Below are 24274 nucleotides of genomic sequence, written 5' to 3' on the forward strand. Positions count from 1 at the left end.
TATTTCACTTGAAAGCTTACAGTGTTTTAAAAAATGCACAAAGAATCTTGTTGCAGGTGAGTTATTTTGTGGTGTTGTTATTGTTAAATACCACCCACAGCACTGAAGAAAACTGCAAACTATATGTACACACAAGAGGAGGCTTTAGACCTCTGTACAAACCCAGTTTGCCCCACGGTGTTAATCAAGTATCTAGCATCCCACTTGGAATTTCAAAGATGCATAAGAAATCATTCCAGATTTCTTGTCCATTTTGGAATTCCCCACAGGTAGAAGCTTGTGTTGACTGCCTAATTAACCTGTTGCATGTTGGAAACATTGTGTTTCTCTTGAAGAGAAGGCTTTCTCACTGTCATCTTTTGGATCTCCTTGCTATAAAGTGATGGGGGAAGGCTTGGAATGCTTTTATTGTTGCTCAGGAATTGTTTTACGCTAGCTAAGCATGCAGCTTCCTTTCCCTGCGTTATCTACTACAGGTCAAAGACCATTACAACAGACTATAACTACTGGCATGATGGACATTATGACCAGCTTCAGAAGATGGTTCTTTGCCAATGTGGCCTTCAGTATACAAACTTCTAATATAAAAATGCTGTGGACAGTTTTTATTTCAATATGTTGTAATGGAGTTTGATCTTGTTTCATGTTCCTGGAGATTTTTTCAACCCTGGGTCTCAGTTGAGTTTAAGTTCGTGTTTGGCTCCTTTTATTTGTAAATCCATGGAAATGGGAATTGGCAGCGATTCGTTTTTCCATTTCTGTGGGCACAAGGGGATAGAATTACTCCTGTAATCCCTCCCCATGGCACTGTCATGATGAATCCCAACATTTCCATTCCAGTTTTATATGTCACCCTTGATTTCCTTCTTTGTTTAAATGGGGCAAGAGCCACATTTGTAATAGATAGGTGTTTTGGCTTTTTTGCAGAGAATAGAACTAAGGCCTCAGAGTAAAAATTCTTGCTCCATTTTTCCTATTGATTTAGTGATAACTATGTACATAATTTTATTTTGCCCCATGACAGGTTCATAAAACCATTCACAATAAATGTTCTGACATTAATCAACCATTCTAAGTATCTTGCTCATCCACTTTCTATGCACAGTTTCAAATTAAAAACACATCTTTTAAAAAACACATATATTTTATTCATTTAAAAAATTCAGTCTGATTTTAAAATTTACAGATATGTTCTCAATATAAATCTATTTGGATCAGACTGAATTTTTGTAAAGACTAATAAAATATATATTCATTAATTTAAATGTACATGTTGCCTCACCTTTTGCAAAAAAAAAAAATTAGGGAATGCTCTGAAATTTAATCTAGTGATAACTTTCCTCAGATTCTTTGCATGATTGATTTTATTGCAGAACACAGTTACTACATGATTAATGAAACAGCTTAATTTGGAAGCACAACTGGAAATCCAGGCAGTATAAATTACCCTCTAGCTATTGAGAGATGTGTACTGGAGCCTCAGAGGAGGGAGGATTCTTAAATTGACACCCCTGAACACTGACCTGTTCAAACAGTAATTTGTAAAATATTTGTGACCTGATTTCCATTTTGTTAGTGGAAGAGGGGCATGAAATAATCTTTGGCTTATGGCCTTGAAAAATTTTGTCCTTTAAATTAACATGATGTTCTAACAGTCTGAAAATTAGATCTTTTACACATAGTATTGTGATTATTAAAAAAGGAGGCACTATTTCATAAACCTTTCCACTGTTGAAGGTAGCTTACGTTGTTATAAAATGTAAAGACAAGATGGAAAAGGGGACTTTTCTTCCAGTCTTACAGCTGTACTGTTCCGTTTATTCCCGCTGGCTGTTATCATTTCTTTTTGACCTATTAATTCCTTCTTAAAAGAAAACCGTGTCTTTTATTCTTTGTCTAAGTCCAAAGATAGGCATAGCTGAACAGAAAGCTTAGGCGTGCCCATCTGGTGGACCTGCTTTTCTTGGAGTTATTTAATTGTTTCTGTTTCTTTTTCCCCCTTCTCCAGTGTGGATTCTTTAAACGCTCTAGGTACGATGATAGCGTTCCCCGATACCATGCTGTAAGGATCCGGAAAGAGGAGCGAGAGATCAAAGATGAAAAATATAACGATAACCTTGAAAAAAAACAGTGGATCACAAGGTGGAATGAAAATGAAAGCTACTCGTAGGGGGGCCAGACAAGCTTCACAGTACCCAAACTGTTTCCCCCACCCCAACTCAGAAATTCAGGTGGATTTAGAAGCCTGTTCAATACCTGAACATTGATTTCAGACAGACAACACACAATACGAGCCTACAGTGCTAACTGCGGACGTGGTTACATAGCTGAGGCTCCTATTTGGCACAGCCAAATTTAAAGCTGTTAGAATGGATTTTTCTTTAACTGCCTTAATTTAATGTTCTGGGTTGCCTTTGTTTTTGGTGTGGCTGACTTACTTTGTGCTGGGGAAGGGCCTGCCCAGTTGCATGCCCACAACACCCTCCCAATAGTGTAGCTGGAAGAAGGCACCACAGTCACCACACCAACAGAGTGACCGTCCCGACCTCGGCACCGCCTCTGCAAACGTTCTCCTCATGGGACTGGAGAACCTGTAAGTTACCTGTCCTGCATCACAAGACTATGCGATCAGGGTGGCTGTGTTCCTCTTAAAGTGCCCTCGTAAATTAAATGTGCAATAGAAGGTGATTCCCATCCTGCCATCTTTTCCCATTTCCTAGTTGTGTGAATCCCGCTCACGCCAAATACATACACGTTTCATCCCCCTTTCACTAAAACACACAGGTGTAACAGATTTGAATGCTAGTTATACTTATTTGTATATGGTATTTATTTTTCTTTTTTTTACCAACTATTTTGTTATTGACTAACAGGCCAAAGATTGTCCAGTTGACCCTTCAGGTTGGATTAAGCAATCAGAATTAGAACATGAGAGGTCATTGGCTGGACCTGAATTATTTACTGCAAAAAGAAAATAATAGTTCTTTATAAATGTACCAGAGAGTTGTTATACTTGACAGATAAGTTTAAGTTATTAAAACATCTCCCTTCATGACAGCCCTCACCCCCCCCAAGCCCAAAACATTCAAGAAATAGGATTTAACTGTAAAATGTTTAATTTTTATCAGACATTGGATATTTTTTAGTTTAGAACCCTGTGTGATGTTTCTGAATTGGATGCTATAACTTTCAGGAACTCTTGGAAATAATGGGTTTGTTTGTTGAACTTCACTGCAGTTTAGTCACTGCTGCAAATACTGTATATTCAGGACTTGAAAGAAATGGTGAGTGCCTATGGTGGATCCAACCGATCCAGCGTCAGACTACTGAATCCTGATACCAAAAATCAGAACATCGTGGCTTTTATGTTTTTCAGTGTTATTGGAATCATTTAATCAGTGAGTCGATGTTCTGTTTTTTGCTTTGTTTCCTTCCCTGCCTATATCCCCCCAAAGACTTTGGGACTACTCTACCAAGAACTTTAAATTGTTTTTTAGTTTTAAAAATGAAGGGGAGGGACAAGGAAGATACTATTATATACATTCAATAGAGACTGAGTAGTATGAAAGCTAAATTTTTAAAAATTACTGCACTTCAAAATGTTAAGTTATATGGGGGGCAGCAAACAGGTGCTAATTTGTTTCGCTATAGTGTGAGCAGCATCTCAGAATCTTTCAAAAGAACAAAATACAGCTATGTGTGCCATTGTTGCTTTGGAGTTTTAATTTTCTTTTTTCTTTTCTGAAATCTTATGCCCTTAAGATGCTAAGGACATTATTCTAGTTGTAATTTTCTGTTTGGAATTTTCATTAACAAAAATAGTTTTACACGTGATATTTTGTTTACAGAAATTTCTCTAAAACAGGTCATAACAGTGTTTAAAATCTCAGTTTCTTGCTTAGGTAATTTGGAACCTAATGCACTGGCTTTCTAGGTGGCCGAGAAGCTGGTATTTTAAAAGTGTTTATAGACCTTTGTTGTAAAAACGAATGTCCTGAAAAGGGGAGGTGGGTGGGGGTGCAAGGGTGGTTCAACAACAAAAGAAACAAGAATGTAGTGGTGTTTAAATTTGTAATTGTTAAAAATGTCATCTCAAGTCAAGTCACTGGTCTGTTTGCATTTGATACATTTTTATACTAACTAGCATTGTAAAATTATTTCCTGATTAGAAAATACCTGTGGATATTTGTATAAAAGTGTGAAATAAATTTTTTTATGAAAGTGTTTATTGCTTAGTAACACAGCATGGTATATGTGAAATTATAAATAACCTTCATTGCCTTTCTTTTTATTGCAAGCTAAACTATAAAGTTTTTGATGTTTTAATTTAATCGATACACTAAGAATAATCTCAGATCAGCCAAAGATTAGTGCATGCCCCCAAAGTGCAATGTAAATATGGTTGATGAGATTTTCCCCTTTTGGCTCTACTGTTCAGTTGAAAATATTTTCAAAAGAAAACAAACTTAAAGATAGTTTGTGCAAGATACCTACAAATTGGGAGATGTCTATATGCATTGATTCACCTACTTCAAAAAGCTTATTATGCTCATGAAGGATAGGGTATCATTTAGCAATGGTACCACGGCATGAAGAATGCAGGTTCTGTGGCTAAGTTGCCTCCTTAGAACACACCTGTGATGTAACGCAGCCCAGCTGTGACATGCATCGTTATACTGATCACCAAGGACTGATTAGGCAGAATTGACAGGTCAGAAAATACTTTCTTCACCAATGGATTCTATTTAAATTTAAGGAGTTTTATAGAACTTCTCTAACTGGATTATCATAATTTAATAAGTATAAGGCATGTATATAGTGCCCAGACAATATAGCATACCCTGGCATGAATAAACGGCCATTCTAAAGTGTATTATCTGTCCAGTCTATTAGGTAATTGTTTTCCGTTGTACTTGGTATTACAAATTAAATCGTAGCCTTTTTAGTTCTTTGAAGATCAGATAGGTGTCACCACACAAGGAAATGAGTGATTGGCACTTTTAAAATGACAGGCCAGTGGTTGTGAACCTTTATTAGTCACAAATGGGTTTATCCAGTTTAAATCACTGCAATAAGCTATAATCAAGATAACCATTAAGAGTGTCAGTCACTGTGGTTTGGGCAGCGCTGTGGCGTAAATGACCTTGGCTGGAGGTCATGACGGTGATGTGTACGACTCCTGCAGTTCTCCTCTCTCGCCCTCTCAAAAAATACAGGGATGCCAGGCGTGATAGGGGTGTGATTACGGGGATATCCTTGGATCCATCGCAAACACTGACATGTCATTGTTGGTTGCAGATTACTTGCCACAGCCTCACAACCGGTCATGCACAGTCATGGCTTATGCCCTTGTGCTCGAGAATATTCTAGAATGTGGGGTAGATGTAGGTGGGGAATTCTTTAAATTGTCCAGACCAGGGAAGTAAGGATAAGCTTGAGCCTTCTCCCCTAAATGAAAACACTTCAGTGAGAAGCTGATCTCTGTCTAGTGCACTGACCCACAGGAGGACAATGTGGGAAGACAGTCTGGGGCTGACAGACTGTTGTTTTAAAAGAGGAAAAGCGTGAAATGCCTGCTGTAGGTGGCTGGCTTCCACAAAAGCACATCCTCAGGGCTGAGAAAACAGGAATGTGGAAGAGTTCTTTATCAGCATGGGTAGCATAAAGTAAATGATTAAAGGCAGCTCCTCAAGACCAAAAGATGGGTCCAGCCACTATTGTTGTCCAACCACTTACACTGAGGAGAAGGCGCGCTTCAAAGAAAGAAATGGAGAAAATGAACTTCAGAATGATTTCAAAAGAGTGGCTACTGCAAAGAACCTGGGGGCATCTATCTGCGCCTCCAGTAGTTCCTGATTATGGTCAAATGGCAAGTAAGTGTTTCCTTTCTCTCTTGTACCTTCAGGTTTTGCTGACTCTGATCCAGCTGTCAGAATGTGAGAGTGCTGTGTGTACTGGTGGCTGAGGCCACGTCTGCAGAGATGTTACCAACAGACCCATCTAGGAGGGAGGTTGCAAAGGGGTTCATGGTTAAATCCTCTAAGGAGAAGTGAACTGTAAAACACAGATTAGAGTGAGAACACTGGTCCAGCACAGCGCAAGGGTGGACCGGGCGCCACAAAGGGCAAAACTAACCAGGGAATGGTTGAAGGCTACACTGGAGTGAAGGAGACGACTGTGGTCTTTGTAGCAGTCAGCAGAGCTGAAGGCCCTCCGTCTTCTCTGCCCTGACCCTGCAGCATCTCTCCGTCAGGCTGCCTGTGCTGGGGTCATGGAAACAGGCAGAGACAGGCCATGTTAGCAGAGGTCAGATAAAATTTCTCACACGTTAATCATTCTTCTAGAACATCCACAAGAAATTTCAAACTACAGGGACGGCGTGTGCTTCTTTGTCTCAGAGCCTAGCAGATAAGTATTCAGTTCAACCATGGTCAGTGGATAGATTTAAGGGAGAGTCCTGTTAAGATCCTGCTGTTGTAACATAGAGATACTTAGATGTGGTTTCAGCCTTTTTTTTTTTTTCCCAACTGGAAATAAAATTTCTAGGGATGTTACTAGGCTCTGGGGACACACATACAAATAAGACACTAGCTCTGACCTTTTATAGGAAGCTAACCCAAAACCACCTCTGGTACTGACAAACAGAGGTAATTGTACTCTGTGTAAGTAGCAGATTAAAAATCTTGCGTTAAGATATCAATGGTTTACATATGAGGTCAGTGCCCTGTCCTATGTGGATAGATCTTGCCTCTAGAACCAGTCCCATTTCCAGAAATTTTGAAGTAGTTGTTCTCAATCTGGGCTGCCTATTTGAATTCCTAAGGAGCATTTTTTAAAAGTTCCAATGCCCAGACCACATGTCAGACTGACTATCAGAATATCTGAGGGTGGGACCCAGGCATCAGTGCTGTTTAAGACTCCCCAGATGACTAAGGGCAGCTAAGATTTAGAACTGCTTCAGAGGTCATTGGATGGCCTGAATACTTACAGAAAGGGTTCTGTCCTCTGGAAATGCCTCATCTCTGCTTGTGATGCTTCCACTGCCCCAGTAACAAGAGCGTAGAAGCTAGCAGCATTTTGCCACAAGAAGGAGGCAGCTGAACAGGATGTGCAGGAGTGAGGCTGGAGTCAGACTGCCAGGGTGTGAATTAGCTGCACCTCTTGGAATACAACACTGGTGAGTGACTGACATGTCTGCACCCCAGGTTCTTCCTGTGGAAAGTGAGATTGATATTAGTACCTCATAGGTACATGCCTGTCACATCTCATAGGTTCTTATAAAGAGTAAATGAGTTGGTCGGAAAATGCTCATTGTTAGCTATTTTTATAATCACACTTGTTATGTAGAATCTTAAAATGGTAAAATAGGAAGCAGGCATGGAAATCTAGTTCTACTTCCTCATTTCACAGATGGGGAAACAGTTTATTTTAACTATCACTGACTTTTCGTCTCCTTACTTTTCAAGATCTATCACACCCTATGATTTACCTCTTATAGCTGCAATCTGCAAGTCTAAGTACCCTTAACTAAAAAATAACGTGAGCCTAAGTCTTAAATTTAAACTGCTCATCAACATAGGTCATTTTGTACAAAAAGATTAATCTTACTTTTATGTTAAACTGTTTCAAACCCTTAATACTAATGACCGTAATGAGAGTTGGTGCTGGAACACATACACAAAGTTTCAATATGTTGGCATCTTGACATTGCTATGTACTGACTCTTCTTTTTTTTTTTTTTCCCTGAAATGGAAGAGTGTAAAAAGAGGATTCTTTTTCTGAACCCTTTCTTAGTTCTTTCCATACACTATTAAGTCTTTGGTTTCCTGTAATGGGAAGAAGGCACGTTGTAGTTTTGTTGCTTACACCTTTCCTGCTGTGCAGAAGGGGAAATGCTCAGAGCCCATCTCGTGCTTGAGTTACAGCATGTATATTAGAGCAGAGTTTGTCACAGGAGTAGTTTGAAAACTCCCATTTCTCCCTCCCACGTGTCACAATACACTGACTGAAAGACCTACTAAAGTCAAATAAAAAAATAAGCACTTTTCCCCAAACCACTGCAGGGGTCTGATTCCAAGGTGTCATCAAATTGCTGACAGAACTCCAAGTTCTAAGGCACTTGCCAAACTGAGGAAAGCACCCTGGTTTGGAAGTGGGTGAGAGCATCCTCCTCACGCTAACACGCCTGAGGCTCACCTGGCAGCCTTGTTAAGCTGCAGGTTCTGATTCGGGCAGTCTGGGAAGAAGCCTGAGAGTCGCATTTCTAACAAGCTCCAGGTGCTGCAATGCTGCTGGTCCATGAATTACACTTGGAAACAAGAGTCTATGGAGTGGGTCTTCCTTCCAGGTTCAAGTCACTTCTCTGCCACTTCCTACTTGTGTGATCTTGGGGAAGCTTACTCACCCCTAATGGTTTAATTTCCTCATCTGTAAAATGGTATATGGAACAAGCAGGATTATAACCTAGGCCTCTAGGAAGCAGACACCAGTGTACTCATGTTTATACAATTTTCAATCCCTGACATCCTCAAACTTGTGGATAAAGAGCAGCAGGGGCACGTAATAGTCTTTGTTATATCTGAGTCTATAGCTTTCACTGTCTTGACATTAGTTTAGGCAACTCTTACGGGCCATGCCTTCAAGTTACCTGCCCTGCTAGACACAAAATCCCATTATGGTGAGTCCCATTACCACTGAATGGGGAGCCACATGCCAGTTCTGGTAGCTGACCCACAGAAGCAGTGATACCTTGGTCCAGTGACAGTGACTTCTCTACAGTAACAAAACAAAAAGACTGAAATAAGGTTCAGGCTAACCCTAAGAATTAAGTTTTTGCAATCTGACATTTCCTTAATCAAGCAGCAACAGTTCTTCAGTTTCTCTTTGCCTGTTGCCACCACAAACAACCCAACTGCTCCTGCCAGAAAACAAAATAAATTAGTAAAATGCCTAAGCCATTGTGGTAGATAACTAAGGATTGGCTTGTTCAACCTCTATTCCATCCTTCTTCTAGTTAGAAGGACTGGAAATCTAAAAATACTTTTCCAGACTCCCTTGCAGCTAGGGGTTTCACATGTGAATTAGAGTCTATGAATTAGGTACCTCATTTGAGATCTGCAACGTGGACTCAGTGGGTGTTTCTACTAGCAGGCATGGTCACGGAGACCTCAAGTTCAAGTTGAGTATCAGAAAGGGTTAACTGGTGGTGGTCTCTTGTCTCCTTTTCCTGACCTTGGTTTGCAGCTACAAGTAGCTGTCTTCACCTCAATTTCCAGAGACCACCCCCCAAGTGGGTTAGTGTTTTAGAAATTATCCTCAGAGGCCCAGCCTAGCATCCCTTTAAACTATTTTGTATACATGTAATTTCCTGAATTAAATCCCTTCACACCAGTAATACCCAGAGTGGTTTCTATTTTATGCCCTGAACCCTGACTGATAAGGCCACTCACCCAAAGAAAATGCTAAAAGATCTAGGAAATTAAAAGAGAAAATAGGTAGAGAGGATGTAGCTGCCTTCCTCCAGCTAATGCTGGATTCAGAATACTTTTACTACTTTTAAGATCAACTTGATTCTCCAAGATGTATGCCACATCAAGGTGAATCTTGTTTCTTTTTCTAAATCTCTAAAAGAAGGTGGAAATGTGTATGTACATTATCTGACTTAATCAAGAAATGAAAGGAATAAAAAGAGAAAAATGTGAAGAATCATTATTCTGTGAGAGAATGACATTTCATGATTTGAATGTGTTCATTAAATAACGGTGATTCATAAAACACATTACCAGTCTGCAGAACGTGGAAATAGATAATGAATTTGTGTTGTTTTTATCTGCCCAGCATCCCTTCTTCAGGTGAAAGGATCTGCTGTATCCCTCAGGGATCCTTTCTTCTCCCAACTTAGCCCATGATGTTGGGTGGGTATGAGTGTGTGTATATGTGTGAACCACCTCTCCACACCTAATTCCATTTTACACAGATGGAAATGTGGCCCCAGCCTGGCCAGAGTAAATCTGGTATTCTTCTAGAGTGATGAGGGCCTCACTACTGAGATTTTGCCCGTCTGGGATTAAAGCCTGCTGCTACTCTGTCGGTCTCTAAAATAACAGAAAGAGTCAGCCTTGTGAAGCTTGTGAAGTCTACACCAACAAAAGCAGAGCTGAAATATGGGGAGGAAGAACAGAGGAAGAGGAGGCAGACAAACTCTGATGCTTTGGGTCTACCACTTGAGGAATTTTTTCAGTGACTTGAAACAAAACAGTCTTTTATTTAAGTAAGTTTGAACTGGGTTTTCTGTACTTGAGTCTGCAAGAGTCCTGCCTAATACAAAAGTAAAATCCGTCAACCCTAATGCATCTCTAAAAGGATTATCAAAAGAAGACATTCTGAATTTCCTTTCCTTAGATGGTTTAACCAGTGAGTTGCTCCCACCTTTCCCCTTGGCTTCAAGCATTCTCTACCTCCTGCTTCACCAAAAAATGTAAGTTATCATATAATGATTTTCTCAATTTCCTGCCTAGATTTGAGCCCTGGTCTGATTTACTTCAACACAAATGCTCTCTCCACTAGCCTACACAGCCTCAGCATTCTCTGTAAAAGTAAGTACTTCATTGGTTAGTGCCTGTCCCACAGAAAATGCTCAGTGAGAGAAATGGCCATAATCATTGGTAAGAGTGAGCAACCTAGCCAAGGTTAAACATTTAGAAAGCGGTGGAGCCTTGATTCCAGCCCAGTCTGCCCACATCAACTCCACACGTTCTTAAACACACTGACAATGCATGTCCATCAGAGATGTGTCCCTCCTCCCCTTTAAGGCAACCCTTCCAGTCCTCCAGGACCCTGCTCAGGCACTTAACCTCTCCCTCTTCTTTACATCCAGCTTGCTTCTTAAGTTGCTCACCTCCAGCATTTAGAAATTCTCAAGACTTTCCCATTGTAAAATATATTAAAAAACCCATTCAGCTCCACAGTGGTCCTTCCCAACGACTATATTTATTTACAGCTATCATCACTACTTCCTCATCACTGTTCTCATGAAGTCATTTCTACCACCAACCTTTTGGTTATTCAGTCTAAAGCATACTTCTCAGTTCTCATTTTATTTGACTGCTGGAGAATATTTAATGTATTGAATGCCCCCTCATTTTTGAAAGCACTTTTCCTACTGTTGGTCATCCCTTAAGTACTTCTGCCTTGAGGGATTGTCTCTGGCTTCCTATAACCTCCCCAGGTGATCTCAACAATTCCAATGACCAGCTGCATTAGAGATAATGAGTTGTCTCCCAATGTCCCTTCGCTCCTTTTACCATAATACGAATGTTAGCTGGACGGATACAGAGTCGTTCCTCAGTATGAGCAAGGGGATTGGTTCCAGGATCCGCAAGGATACAAAATCCAGGATGCTCAAGTCCCTTATATAAAATGGGGTAGTGTCTGCATATAACCTAGGTACATCCTCCGGTATGCTCAGATAATCTATACATTACTTATACCTAACAATGTAAATTCTACGTAAATACATATAAATACAGTGTAAATGCTATGTAAATAGTTGCCAGCCCAGGACATTCAAGTTTTGCTTTTTGAAACTTCCTGGAATTTTTTCCCTCCAAATATTACCTATCCGAGGTTGGTTGATTCCGCCAACGTGGAACTCCCAGATACAGAGGGCCAACTGGACTACCCAGAACAAAAGACGTCTCCCCACTGTAGTTGTACCTAGGCACAGCCATGTGGCATCAGCTCAATAGAAATGTTTGGACACAGGCCAAAAGAAGGCAAATGTTACAGACTGGAAAGCTGTGTTCCCTGTTATTCTATGCAAAATATTTAATAACACCATCATCTGTGATTCTTGGGAGGCAGACTATATCCTCACCCAGGAGAAAAGGAAGGAAAGACTGTTGATGTATGTTGGCTGCTGCTTGCTGCTTTTAGCACAGGCCCATGAAAGTGAGGAGCTCAGGCAGGAGCTACCCAGCTTGAGTCAAGGGTGGAAGGGAGTACAACTCTGACGAGGTGGCTGTTTTCCTTCACTACCTAAAATCTTAGTCAACTTAATGTGTTTCTGACAAAGTTGAAAACTCCATGGAGCATTTATATACCAGACAGAAACAGTTAAACCAAATTTCATCCTAAGACACCATCAAATTGTAAGAGGCGCCATTTTTTACAAACTAGTAAGAATTTTAAAAGGTTGCTAATTGTAATGCTTTCTTGGCCCTTGAAATTTTATTAAGGGCTTGTAGATATTTTTAGACAGATTTTAATCATTTTATTCCTTATGCATATAATAATAGGAAAATGTAAGTGAAACAAATTGGTGAAGATTCTCCAAGAACTTCTATACTTCTTTATGTTTACAAATATAAAGAATCTTTCAAATTAACCTTTTACTCAGACATAGTAAATGCGGTTTCCAAAAAACAGTATTGTGATGCAGCATTTCAGAGAGCCGGCCACTATTCCGGATTTTCTTCCAGACAGCCCACACCCAGTCTGCAGTTTTGATGATCAAACACAATGTCAACACCTGTTTGGACAGGAATTGTAAGAGTCTACTGGTTTGTGAGCTGTTAAAATGTGAAAGAAAAAAGGTCTAAGCATCAACGAAATATGGCAACTCACATTGCTCTGAAGAGGAGATGACTTGCTCCGAACTTTTAAAGGCATCTTCAGTTACAGTTTCCTGACAGACAGTGAGGGCACCTCAGCAGGTGATGAAAATGGAAAAGGACCTTTCGGCAAAGCCTTTCACTTCAGTTGGCCTCCTGAGAGTGGAGGAGGGGCTAGGTGGACAGCACAGTGCCCAGGAAACAAAAGACTAGCATCTGAGGCTGTGCACTGTGCCTTGCCTGTGGCTATCTGCAAGTGGAGGGGACCATAGGCCAGCTATGTGCTTTGAACGAATGATAACAACCATAATCCAAAGTCTCACCTAATGACTTTTGTGCTGAATTATGCATGAATGAAGGCCAACAAGCTTGGGGATTTTTTGTTTCGTTTCTTGGAGTAGGGAGGGTTGGGATTTTTGAGGATCGTGATGGGAAGGGTCACATTACCATCTTTTTCTCTCAGGGCCTCTGAAGGTCCTAATCTCAGAGTCATCCTTGCTGACAACTGTAAAGTAGCCTCCATACAACACACACACACACACACACACACACACACACACACACACAATCACAGTACTCTATTTTATTGTCTTAATAGCTTGTAGCACTCTGAGATAAACTTATATATTTATTATCTGTCCCCTTAGAATGGAAGTTCCATGAAAGCAGGGACCTGGATGTCTTGTTCATTGCTGGATCCCCAGAACCTTCCCAGCACACAGCATGTCTAAAGAAACATTTACGGAATGAACAAACCCCAGAAGTAGGCACTTAGAAACCTAAGAAGAAATGAAATGGAAGAAATAAAGGGAAATTGATGTGAAACTAGAAATGTGGGTCTTCCCACCCCAACAAAATTTTAAAACAAGAAAAACTTGAACTTCGCTGATGGCACGTATAATTCAGACGTCAGCAGATGTCATGCCTGTCTGATTTAGCTCAAATGGCTAATTCCAGTTTGTCCAAGTCCGGAGTTCCACATCCTTAGCAGTTTGCGACCTCAGGGTCCCCTTCAACCAGACCACTGCCCTAGGCCCAAGTACAAATGCTATCCCAATTCTTACGCAAAATTTATCCTTTTCACCAGTTTGCACAGACACAAAAGATCCAGTCTCCACAATCTTTTTCTTTTTTCAGTGAGCTTTACTGAGGGTTCGGGGAGCACCCTCACTGTAAAACAGCCTTTGCAATCACCACCTTCCTTTCCCCTCAGATTTGTGAAGTGAATTCCTCTCTGAGCTTCAAGGCTGTTCTGTGAGCTTTCCCTGGGACCTCTCTCAACTCCAGTAACATAGCAAAGTACATACTCCAGATAAATACGATGTTTTCCCTAAAACAAATCCTGGTGAACAGGATGGCCTCCACATGACTGCACAAGTAATTACTTGAATGACAGTGATCCTTAAAGAAGGCAAACACAGGTAGGGAAAAATCATGCTTCAGTGGAATACAATGCATTGTTTAGAGCACAGTTTTCTAGGGTGTCTGATTCTGATTCACCAAATTTGAGCTATTTATAACTGTGTAAATTGTAGATAACTGATAATGCAAATAATTCCTGCCTATATCCATGCAAATACATTCTGTCAGGTGGAGGTTCCAAAGGGAAAAAGTCAGTTTTACAGCCCTTTTCAAATTCATTTCTGTATTTCTATTTTTAGACTTCTCCTTTGGACTGGTTGTAACATCTTTTCAGATTCCCTCATTTAATGAATGTCTTAATTATAATTTTGGCATGGTCACTTAATTTTTTCAGCTTTATTGAGGTATAATTGATAAACTTGTAAGGTATTAAAAATATACAATGTGATGAAGTTTTCATTTTATAGTTGCATGAACTATAATGTGTCAAGGTACAATTTACTATTTTTTTGAAAGTTACCTTTCTAAAGTATCAGTCAGAATTCTGGGGCAGGAAATGGTAGCGCACTCAAAGGGGAAATTGAAGAGCGTTTGAAGGCACTATTTACAGAGGTGTGGGCAGAATGAAGAGATGGGGATCATGAAGCACCCCAATTAACAGCAGAGGGAAACTGGTACCACCGCTAGGGCTCACTGGCCACACTTAAGAGGGACACAAAGCATGGCCTGGCAGGGAGGAAGGGGCAGAGGAATAATCGATCATGACTTTTCTTTCCTCTTGTTCTCTGAGCCCCATGAAGCCAGAGGGTAAAGGAGACAGGGTGAAATAGTCTAGTTTGTTTCCTATTGCTTTTTCCATTATTTTCAGTCAAATCAGCCCAACATGAATTATAAAATGTCAGTGAATTTAGAAGATCTGGCCCAAGTCTGCTATATATAAAGATTTTTATAGAGCTTTACATTAGGATTATACTTTTATGTACATAATTAAATAATATAGCCCGTTAGTAAAGTTCATATAAAAGAGATACCACCCTTTGATCACTTTCTCCCTTTGATCACATATTTCATGGTCTTATGTTCATACTGCTTCCTCTAAGATTTTTTTTTTTTTAACCGTAGTCTTAACAACCATTATGTTAACAGGTACCTGAAAAAAATCTAATTTTCTCTCCAGTTTCTGGACCCTAAGTCTTCAATCAAGAAGCAAAAAGGTGATGCAATTTTATATGTGTTTTTATATACTCATTCTCTGTATATTGGGTGGAAGCTTGGTGAATATATTTTGGAGAAAAGAAGAGTTGAGTTGGTTTCTGGGTGAATAAACCTTGATGCAGTAAATCTCAAGCTCTCTGCCTGGTCTTTGTGCTTCCATACAAGTTAATGTTCAGCCAAGGACCTTGACAGGTTCAGGTGGAAAGCGGCAGAGTTGCAAATAGGGGCTGAGGAAGCCGAATAATACTTTGCCTGACAGTGTGAGAAGAGCTTAGAGCTCAGGGAGTGATGTGGAAAGAAGGGGACAAGGAGGAAGTTAACGTGACCCGAGGCTGGAGAAGAGTCGGAAACAGTTGAGGGACTGTTTTAAGGATGTCTAATATTCAAGTTTAAATTGTCTTCTCCCAAACTTTTGGTAAAATTGGCTTCAGGCTATACATGAGTATGAGTGGTTCTGATAGGATCCTAATAAGGAAATTAAAAAAAAAAAAAACCCAGCAGTAATGTTTTTTAAAAAAGAGATGCCATTTACTGAGTGTTTAGTATGTCCCGGGCATTGTGCTAACACAGATGGCTATACTCTCTCTGTCATAGTCACCCAGTGAGACAGATATTATCCCCCCCTTTTAGGGAAGAAGGCTGAGGCCCAGAGAGGTTAAGTAACTCACTCAACACCAAATACTCAGTGCATGAAAGAGCCAGGATTTGACACCAGAATCCAGGCTCTTTTCATAGCACCGCACTGCTTCCCAGTAATCCTCCCCACTCCATCCTTATAAGGCTGTCTGTCCTCTGGACGCCAACTGACCATCATTGACAACAACCCACCCCTCCTCTAAGGATGCCTACTTCACAGTCAAAGGGCTGTAACCAAATTTTCTGCAGGTGTAAGTCAAGTCTGTCCCTCTATTGTTTCCACCCACAAGTCTTCATCTGCTGTCTGGGCCACTCAGAACAAACCTAACCCTTCTTTTAAGGAGCAGACTGTCTAATATTTGAAGATATGTGTAAAACTCTTCTACCATGTTGGACCCTACATAATATGCTTTGTAATAGCAGGCATCTATGAAAGGGATCCTCTCTGAATTGCATGTGGCTTTAGTCCCAGCCACCGAGAACACTACCTGGTTCTTAGAATAGGCATTCAGCAAGTATTAATAGAATGGATGAAAGAAGGGCACATTTGGAGAGTACAGAGGATGGTTGGTGGGGCAGCAGACATCTAAAAGAGATATTACCCTCTGACCTCTTTCAATACATGTCTCACAGTCCTATGTTCATACTGCTTCCTCTAAGATATTTTTACCAAAATTGTAACAACCATGGTAACAGATATCTGAAACAATTGTTAGAGGCACAACTTTTGGAGAATATGTTCAAATGCTGCTTCCACCTCATCCCCTCAACTACCTACACTTGTTCCCAGGTGTTCAGTGTTCTCCTTCAAGCCAAACCTGCAGGACTAATGAAACTGAGGAAGTCATCTGTTAGATCCTCTAAACTATAACCTGCGTAATAAATAATATCATGTCACCTGCCTTCACTGATCAAACTTGCCTAAATTGTCCTTGCAAACTGCAGACCTTCCAAGCTTCACATAGCTTAGACAATATAAGACTCCCTTAACATATAGACAACCACTCTGAGATATGGGTCGCTAGGGTAACGGTTGCCAAAGTTGTTCTTCAGGAACATGGAGCTAGTCTTGCCCAGTTCCAACTTGTTGAGACCACCAACCATTCCACTGGACCTGCTGGAGTGCTGGATGGATGACCTTTTGACAACAGAAGGTCAAAAACTCCACCCTCAGATTATACTAACCCTGCCTTTTTCTGAACATGCATCCCAAGAAGAAGCATATAGCACAGTGTGCCTGTGCAGAATGCCAATTACTCCACCTTTTTCTTACCTCCAGCCACCTTTCCCCAGGCATCAGGCCTCCCTGCTTCTTTCTCCCATAAATATCCCAAGCCCCTTGCCTTAGGGGAGGTGGGCTTAACATTTGTTCTTCCTTTCCCTCACTTGGCTGCAAACTTCAACGTCTCAGCATTTGGCTTGCTGTGCACTGGGCAAACGAATCTCCTTCGGTAACACTAACACATCCTAAAAAGAGATTCTCATCTCATTTTTCATATGTATCATATTTTTATACAATCCAAGACCTGACCACCATGAAGAAATGAATTGTTATTCTATACCAGGAACTCTGATGTATATTTATTATTATTATTATTATTATTATTATTAATATGTAATAAAATACTTTTTAAAATTGATAAACTGCACACCCATAGACAAGTAATTTTGTTGCGTCTAAGACATACCAAGGCACTGGGGGTGGGTATATGGGGAAGTAATAGTGGAGAGAAGGGACAGTGGTGATTTTCATTGTAGACTGCAGGCTTTGCAAGCCTATGGAACTAAATCCAAATTAAAAATTCCCTAGCTTTATACTCACTATTTAGAAATCTGGAAAGGATGGAGCAACCAAACTGTGACATTAAGTCGACAGTTAAAGAGAAGGGCAGAGGGCATAGAAGGACCCTTTAAACACACTGCTGCCCATGCTGAGCATACCTGTTGATAAGGCCACAAGTTGGGCTGCCAGTTCTCTTCCCCTGGAACTGCAGTCACTGTGATATTATTTAGGGCCACACTCCGCAGTGTTCACCATGGTACCACTCAGGTGCCACTGTTTGGCAAGGGTCGGCTCCTGAATCTCTCTGGGTCTTCCTCTGTAAAGTGTGGGCTTGCATCACAGACGAAAGTTTCTGGAAAACGCTCACAGGAGGACTCTTTGGTGCCTGGAAGCGGATCGCGGCCCTGTCCTTGAACCTTTCGGCTGAGCCTGGGAGGGCACAGGAAGCAGAAGGTGGGATTTGTTCCCAAAGGGCCTGGGAGTGGGGCGAACCACACCGTGAGTGGGTCATAGCGGCCTAGGGCGCGTCGGCCGCCTGCAGGCCCTCGAGCCTGGCGCCCGGGACTGGCAGAGGACCCGAGGGGCGCCCCGCGGCCCGGCCGCCGAGTGCACCCCGCCCTCCCGCTCTCCCGACCCCGCCCCCCGGCACAGGGGGCCGGACTTTAGCCCGGGGGCGGTCCCGCGCGCGCTCCCCGCCTCCCCCCGCCTCCCCCCGCCTCCCTCCATCTCCAGGCCCCGCCCAGTAGCGCGGGGGGCCAGGCTCCGGCGAGGGGGGCGGTGGCCGCGGCTGTGACAGCGGCTCCCCGCCCCCGAGGCCGCCACGTCCCTCACGTACCACCCGGCCGAGCCGCGGAGCGGCTACCTGGTGCCCGGGGCTCCGGCTCCTCCGGCGGGGCTCGGCATGAGGCTGGCGCGGCTGCTGCGCGGAGCCGCCTCGGCCGGCCCGGGCCCCAGGCTGCGCTCCGCCCGCCCAGGCGCCAGCCGTAGCCTCACCTCGGACTCGGGCTCCGGCCCGGCGCCAGAACGCGGCGTTCCGGGCCAAGTGGACTTCTACGCGCGCTTCTCGCCATCCCCTCTCTCCATGAAGCAGTTCCTGGACTTCGGTGAGTGCGGCCCGGGCCTCCGGCCTTCGAGCTGCGGCCGCTGACCCCGGCCGGGCCCGGCCCGCGCGGGCGCTCTCTCGTCGCCGGCGCGCCCCCCACCTCAACGTCTTTCCCCCAGCTCCTTAGGTGCTGCCTTCCTCCCTTGCGGACCGGTCCTTGAGCTCAGGTGCAGGCGCCGCGGGCCGGTTAAATAACCGGGGCCATGTGCCTTTTTTTTTTTTTTTTCAATACCGTGTATTGTTGAGAAACAAACCACGGGGCCCGAGGGCAAATGACCCCCCGCCTTTCGGCGCACGTGTGCACATCCGCGCTCGCAGCCAGGCGCTTTCGGCTGAGCCCAGCTCGCGTGAGAGGCAAGCGTGCGGGACATCTCCCACAATCAGACTCAGATTCTGCAGAGTGATGATAAATGCTAGGTTTTGTATGTGATGATTGCATGAAAGTGGCGTGCTATAGGGGAAGCAGGTTACAACAGGCCCAGTGTATCAATAGAATTTTTCCTTGCCACTGCCTTAAGAGGGTTTCCACCAACGGCACATTCATTTCGTCAACAACAAATAATAAGTCTGGAGCACGTGTAAAGTGCATGAGTACCAGATGCTGTGGGGTGTACTACATTTTACCTCTGTAGAAGTGAGTAACCACTTTCCTCTTCCTCAGATAGGTGCTTCCTGGTTTTCTCTAGAAAGGATGCAGAGGAATTGCAAAATCAGGCATTTAACTTCGACTTCTCAAATGGGGGCGCTAAGGGGAAAAGGGAGAACTAGTAAAGCCAAAATTTTGAGTAGACAAGAGTTATCTTCTGCATTGTGAGTGCTATTAGGTCACTAACGGATCAGTGGTGGCTTGAAAGATAGCAGCATGTTTGGGCACTTGATCTTAAACTTGTGGTTTACAGTAGCAATTTTGCTTGGCTCAAAGCTCTTGGTTTTCGTTTTTACTTTAAAATGATTCTAGTGTGAATAAGGGGTGAATTTGGCTGTGTTGACAAGTATGCCATTAAACTTTCACAAGAAAATGGGTCTTTTTTAAAAGCATAATTCCTGTACAATTGACAATCTAATTTTTGCTAAGGTTGTCGCTTGCTAAAACAGCAAGATTAAATTAGTGAGTTTAAAATGCATTACTGAAATAATATGACTTTTTGTTTAACTTTAAATGGAACTGCTTGCCAAAGGACATCCTGCAGCTATTCTGCTTAGCATTTTGAGATAGGAGTGGAGGAAGGAGCAGGTTGCTTTCCAGGAGTCAGACAATTGAATAAGGACCAGCTGGGGAGAAGCTTGAAGATGGTTGCTAAACAGGTGTTGGCATTTTTTACTTTCTGTTGCCTGAACGCCTCCTCTCCATATGCTCTTTGTTTCTGGCGATTAGTATAGTGGTTCTGTGATATGGCATCAGTGAAACTTCCCATGAACATGTCAGAATTTCTGCTATTTCTTAGACAGATATTCACATCTCATAAATTTAGAATTAGGAAACAGATTTTTTAAATGACAGCAGCACCAGGTGATACGGGATAGGCTTTCACACGTCCTATGTGAATTGAATTCTGTGCCTTGCTCAGACTTGCTTAGGTTGTCTTTGTTCTAAGACGAGATGTAAGTAAGGGAGACATTGCTGCTTTATAGCGTGGTTGGAAGGTCAGGAACTGGAGGGTTGTTCAGAATGCCTCACAACCCTAGAGACTGTGCTGTCTTGTCCCTTGACTCCTCTTCCTTGCCCTGTTATTATGGTGATGCTGCAACTTGCCAAATAACTCCCTCTGTGTTTCTCCCTGCCTCATGGCTTCCACTTAACTGCTGTTCCCACTGTGTTTGGTTTCAGGATCTGTGAATGCTTGTGAAAAGACCTCATTTATGTTTCTGCGGCAAGAGTTGCCTGTTAGGTTGGCAAATATCATGAAAGAAATAAGTCTTCTTCCAGATAATCTTCTCAGGACGCCATCAGTTCAGTTGGTACAAAGCTGGTAAGATTCTCTGTCTTGTGTTTGTAATTTTGATAGAGTTGTAGACTTTACCTCAAGTTAAAGCAAGTACTTTTTTTAACTCTTCAGTGGAATCTTAAGGTAGTAGCAGCATTCCTCCTCCTTTCTTTGGGTTTGTCTGGGCTTGTCTCCTGAATCCTGGACTGTACCACTTTTTGGCTTTGAAAAAAACAATCACCTGCACAGAAATACAGACATTATATTTAAGATTTGTGTTATTAAATCTGTAGGGATGTTATATAGTGTAATAAAAATACCTTCTGTTTGTTGATAGCTAGTGGTTTATATACATTACGTTTAATCCCTTCAATAACCCTGCCCAGTAGGCATTATCATCTCCATTTTTCCAGGTGAGTAAACTGGCACCTACAGGTCAAGTCCTTTGCATAAGGCATTACCACTTATGGTGGAGCTGGGATTCAGACCTAGAATTGTTTGTGTCTACTACACTATGCTGTAGTCAGATTGATGAAATATATTAAAAAGTGTACTGATTATATTTTCTTGAAGTATATGTTTATAAATCACAGAAGTTAAAATCTTTGTTTTACCATTTTAAAACAATTAGAAGTTACTGAAATTGTGTAGAAACTGACCTCTCTTCCAAAAAATGACAGTAGAGGTATTAAAGGTGTGCACACATATATGGCCACCTGGATACAGCTTTTCTTGTTAATCTTATTAAAAACATTATTCTCTTAAGCACTAACATTTCAAACGAAAGAGTTTGCCAGAGTTCAGTCTTAAATGGAAAAATTTATCTTCAAGACATTCCCAATTATGATTCATGGAGACTGTAAGCTTTCCTTTTGTTGGCATTATAATTTGTAGGAGAAGCTGATCTAACATCAATTTTTTTTATAATAACTGAAAGAGTATGACTGCCACATAAATGATAATCAGATGCTATTTAGTCCAGGAATGGAACAGTTAGAAACATGGTTTAAGTAAGAGGCATTTGTTCAGGAATTCTGATGTAAGGAAAACATATAATTTTCTGTGGAAGCTTATTCCTGTTTTTTTTTTAATTCCTCATTAAAAATAGAATATGAGTAAGTCTGAGCTGCATTTTGAAACCTTATCTGTGCCTAACACATTGTAGGTATTGATGTATCTCTTGAATAAAGAGCATAATTATTCTTGCTAATGAAGGGCGAAATAAGGGTTAAAACAAAACAGTAGACATCAGAATCACCTGACTTTGGAGTGTGTTGACATGCAGTAGGCATATTGCTTGCTGGGAACAGCTTTCCAAACCCACATGTGGATTTGCAGATTTTTAGGGAACTTTCACTGCCCCGCATGCCTGCTAAGTTAGGGCAGTTGTAAATCAAGTGCCAACAGACTAGTCAGAGCAGACCTTACACTTCCGAAGGTCACTGAACGAGCTGATGTGTTTTGACTCTGGGCCTGCACTGCCCAGTGATGTGACCTTGAGAGGGTCATTTGGCTTTCCTCATTTCCCTCCTTTACCAGGTGATTTGCTCCGTTGAATTGTTAGGTAAATTAAAAACCTACACTTTCATGACTTTTGTGTTTTTGTTCAGTTCTGTTTAAAAGGACCATGTGTTAGATTGTGGGCTTTCAATAAATATTTGTTGATTGGATATAAACATCTAAAATTAAGGTTTTAAAGCACAGACATTTAAGTAGATTGGCCTCCACATTTTACTGAGACTAAGACAAATTAAGCCATTTGCCCAAGATCACATGGTTATTAGTGACAGACTTAGTTCTTCTGACAGTCAGTATTTGTACTGTAATGTACAGTGGTAATTTTAAGAAACTTAAAAGCTGTTTTAGAATATAGAACAAAAAAGAAAAAAAAGAAGTAGGAAATCTTGAAATTCTCAAATCAGACTTAACCTGTTTTTAGGAGAAAACATGTGCCTTCTGCTGCTTAATGCCAGGCACTTTGCTTGAATGTGAATGGGTATAAAAATCCTGCTTCAACCATAATTTATTAAAAGTTAATTTAAGTTAAGAAATGTTGAAAATACTTTTTTGAGCATTTTCACCATACTGAACTTTCAAAATGTAAAAGAACAGATGTACCCTGTTGATTTGCATTTTAGGTATATCCAGAGTCTTCAGGAGCTTCTTGAATTTAAGGACAAAAGCGCTGAAGATGCTAAAACTGTTTATGAGTAAGTACACTGTTTTAACCCTGTTCTGAGCACAAGTTTTGCACTCTTTGAACATCATATCAAAAATATAAATGTATTAAACTTAAACCTGCTATTGGGTCACTTTAGGGAAACTGATTAACTTTTAGTTTCCCACTGCTTTGGAACATATGGCAGCATATGTGCCTCCAGCAGCCCATACAGGTGAGGCACGTACATAAATTTGTAAATTGGGCTGGGCATGAGAAAGGTTTTATGTTCCTTCTAACTCTAGTGTAAAGAAAGACACAATTACAGTGTGAGTATCAGTGGAAAACTAGATGTGGCCTCAGTGCCGCTTGGATGATAGGGGACTGGTGAGGACTCTTAACCTGGAGAGCGCATGCTTCTGAAGGACAGCCATCTCGGCTCCATGATCATGCAGAGCGCCGCCCAGATCGTCCGATTTGTGTGTGTGTTTGAGAACAGCCACCAGTCTAGATTCTTAATGTAAAAATCCCCCAGTTTTGAAAGATGGGAAACTAATTAAATTTTTAACACTGAAATCCTACAAAAACATATCTGTGGGTCTCCATTTTATAACTTGTGGTCTGTAAGACAGTATAAGTAATAGGACCTATTTAATAATCAATACAGCAGGACCAGTAATCCCAGTAGTCCCCTAAGGTAAGGTACCTGCTTATTCCAATGAATGTTGCTCAGAACTTAAAACCTACCTCTTTTGTTGTCCTCCTGGTCTAATATACTTTTTTTTTTTTTTTTGACTCTCTTGAAAGGGGATAGCAACATTTCACTTTTTAAACCTGATTTTGGTAAAATAACGTCAAAAATTTACTGTGCACAGTTTACACAAATGATGTCATTTAATCTTTAAAGTAACTACTGAGATAATACTATCTGTGCACAGAGAGGTTAAGTAACTTAAGATGGCAAAAAGGTCACATAGATAGCAAATTATAGGACCAGGATTTGGACGCACTCAGTCCTAAAAGTATACATTATGCTCTAGAACCTTCTGAAAACAGTCATCCAAAGCTGAATTTTAAAAATAAGGTGAACTGCCAGGCAGAAAAATACTGTTTTTGGTTTTGACAAAAGAGAGAGAGATGTGAAATAAACAATTAAGGAGTGACTAGAAATGATGAGTTGTTTGTTGTTTTTGAGTTTTGTTGTTTGTATTTTGGGTAAACAGTTTGGTTTTGAAACTGATTACAAGCTAGGAATTCCCAAAATGTTTTGAGCAGTGAGAGCATCACTGGAATAGATTAATAATACTCCAGAAGATGCCTTTGAACGGGAAAGCACTCGTTCGGAAGTGTAAATTCCGATGGGTGTGTTACAAGATGGATTTTGTTAATTCATAACTAAGACTTCTTTCCAATTTTATTTAGTTCTTTAAATTAATCATGAATAATGTCTTCCAAATGCCAGAAGTGAGAAAGCTGGATGGC

The 24274-nt window shown here is 41.3% G+C and overlaps 2 protein-coding genes and 1 long non-coding RNA gene across 5 annotated transcripts in view; 2 read left to right on the forward strand and 1 right to left on the reverse strand.

The window, feature by feature from the left end:
- ITGA6 (integrin subunit alpha 6) overlaps positions 1 to 4224 on the forward strand; it is a 76395-nt gene extending 72171 nt beyond the window's left edge. The window contains exon 25 of one of the 2 annotated variants that reach the window (XM_032479692.1): positions 2009 to 4224. In XM_032479692.1, coding sequence (XP_032335583.1) covers positions 2009 to 2170 — 162 coding nt within the window. In that variant the 3' untranslated portion in view covers positions 2171 to 4224. The remainder of the gene's footprint in view (positions 1 to 2008) is intronic. The other variant, XM_032479693.1, reaches the window with a different exon arrangement.
- LOC106730216 lies at positions 3738 to 18233 on the reverse strand. The gene is made up of 3 exons (XR_001366654.2): positions 17766 to 18233; positions 6989 to 7212; positions 3738 to 6263 (listed from the first exon to the last, which is right to left on the reverse strand). It is a non-coding gene; the product is annotated as an uncharacterized LOC106730216 (long non-coding RNA).
- A 108-nt stretch (positions 18234 to 18341) lies between these two features.
- The window catches only part of PDK1 (pyruvate dehydrogenase kinase 1), a 30704-nt gene continuing 24771 nt past the window's right edge, over positions 18342 to 24274 (forward strand). Inside the window, exons 1-3 of one of the 2 annotated variants that reach the window (XM_032479708.1) lie at positions 18342 to 18710; positions 20538 to 20679; positions 22773 to 22844. In XM_032479708.1, coding sequence (XP_032335599.1) covers positions 18509 to 18710; positions 20538 to 20679; positions 22773 to 22844 — 416 coding nt within the window. In that variant the 5' untranslated portion in view covers positions 18342 to 18508. The remainder of the gene's footprint in view (positions 18711 to 20537; positions 20680 to 22772; positions 22845 to 24274) is intronic. The other variant, XM_032479707.1, reaches the window with a different exon arrangement.

This window comes from Camelus ferus, chromosome 5, assembly GCF_009834535.1.
Source record: "Camelus ferus isolate YT-003-E chromosome 5, BCGSAC_Cfer_1.0, whole genome shotgun sequence".
NCBI lineage: Eukaryota > Metazoa > Chordata > Mammalia > Artiodactyla > Camelidae > Camelus > Camelus ferus.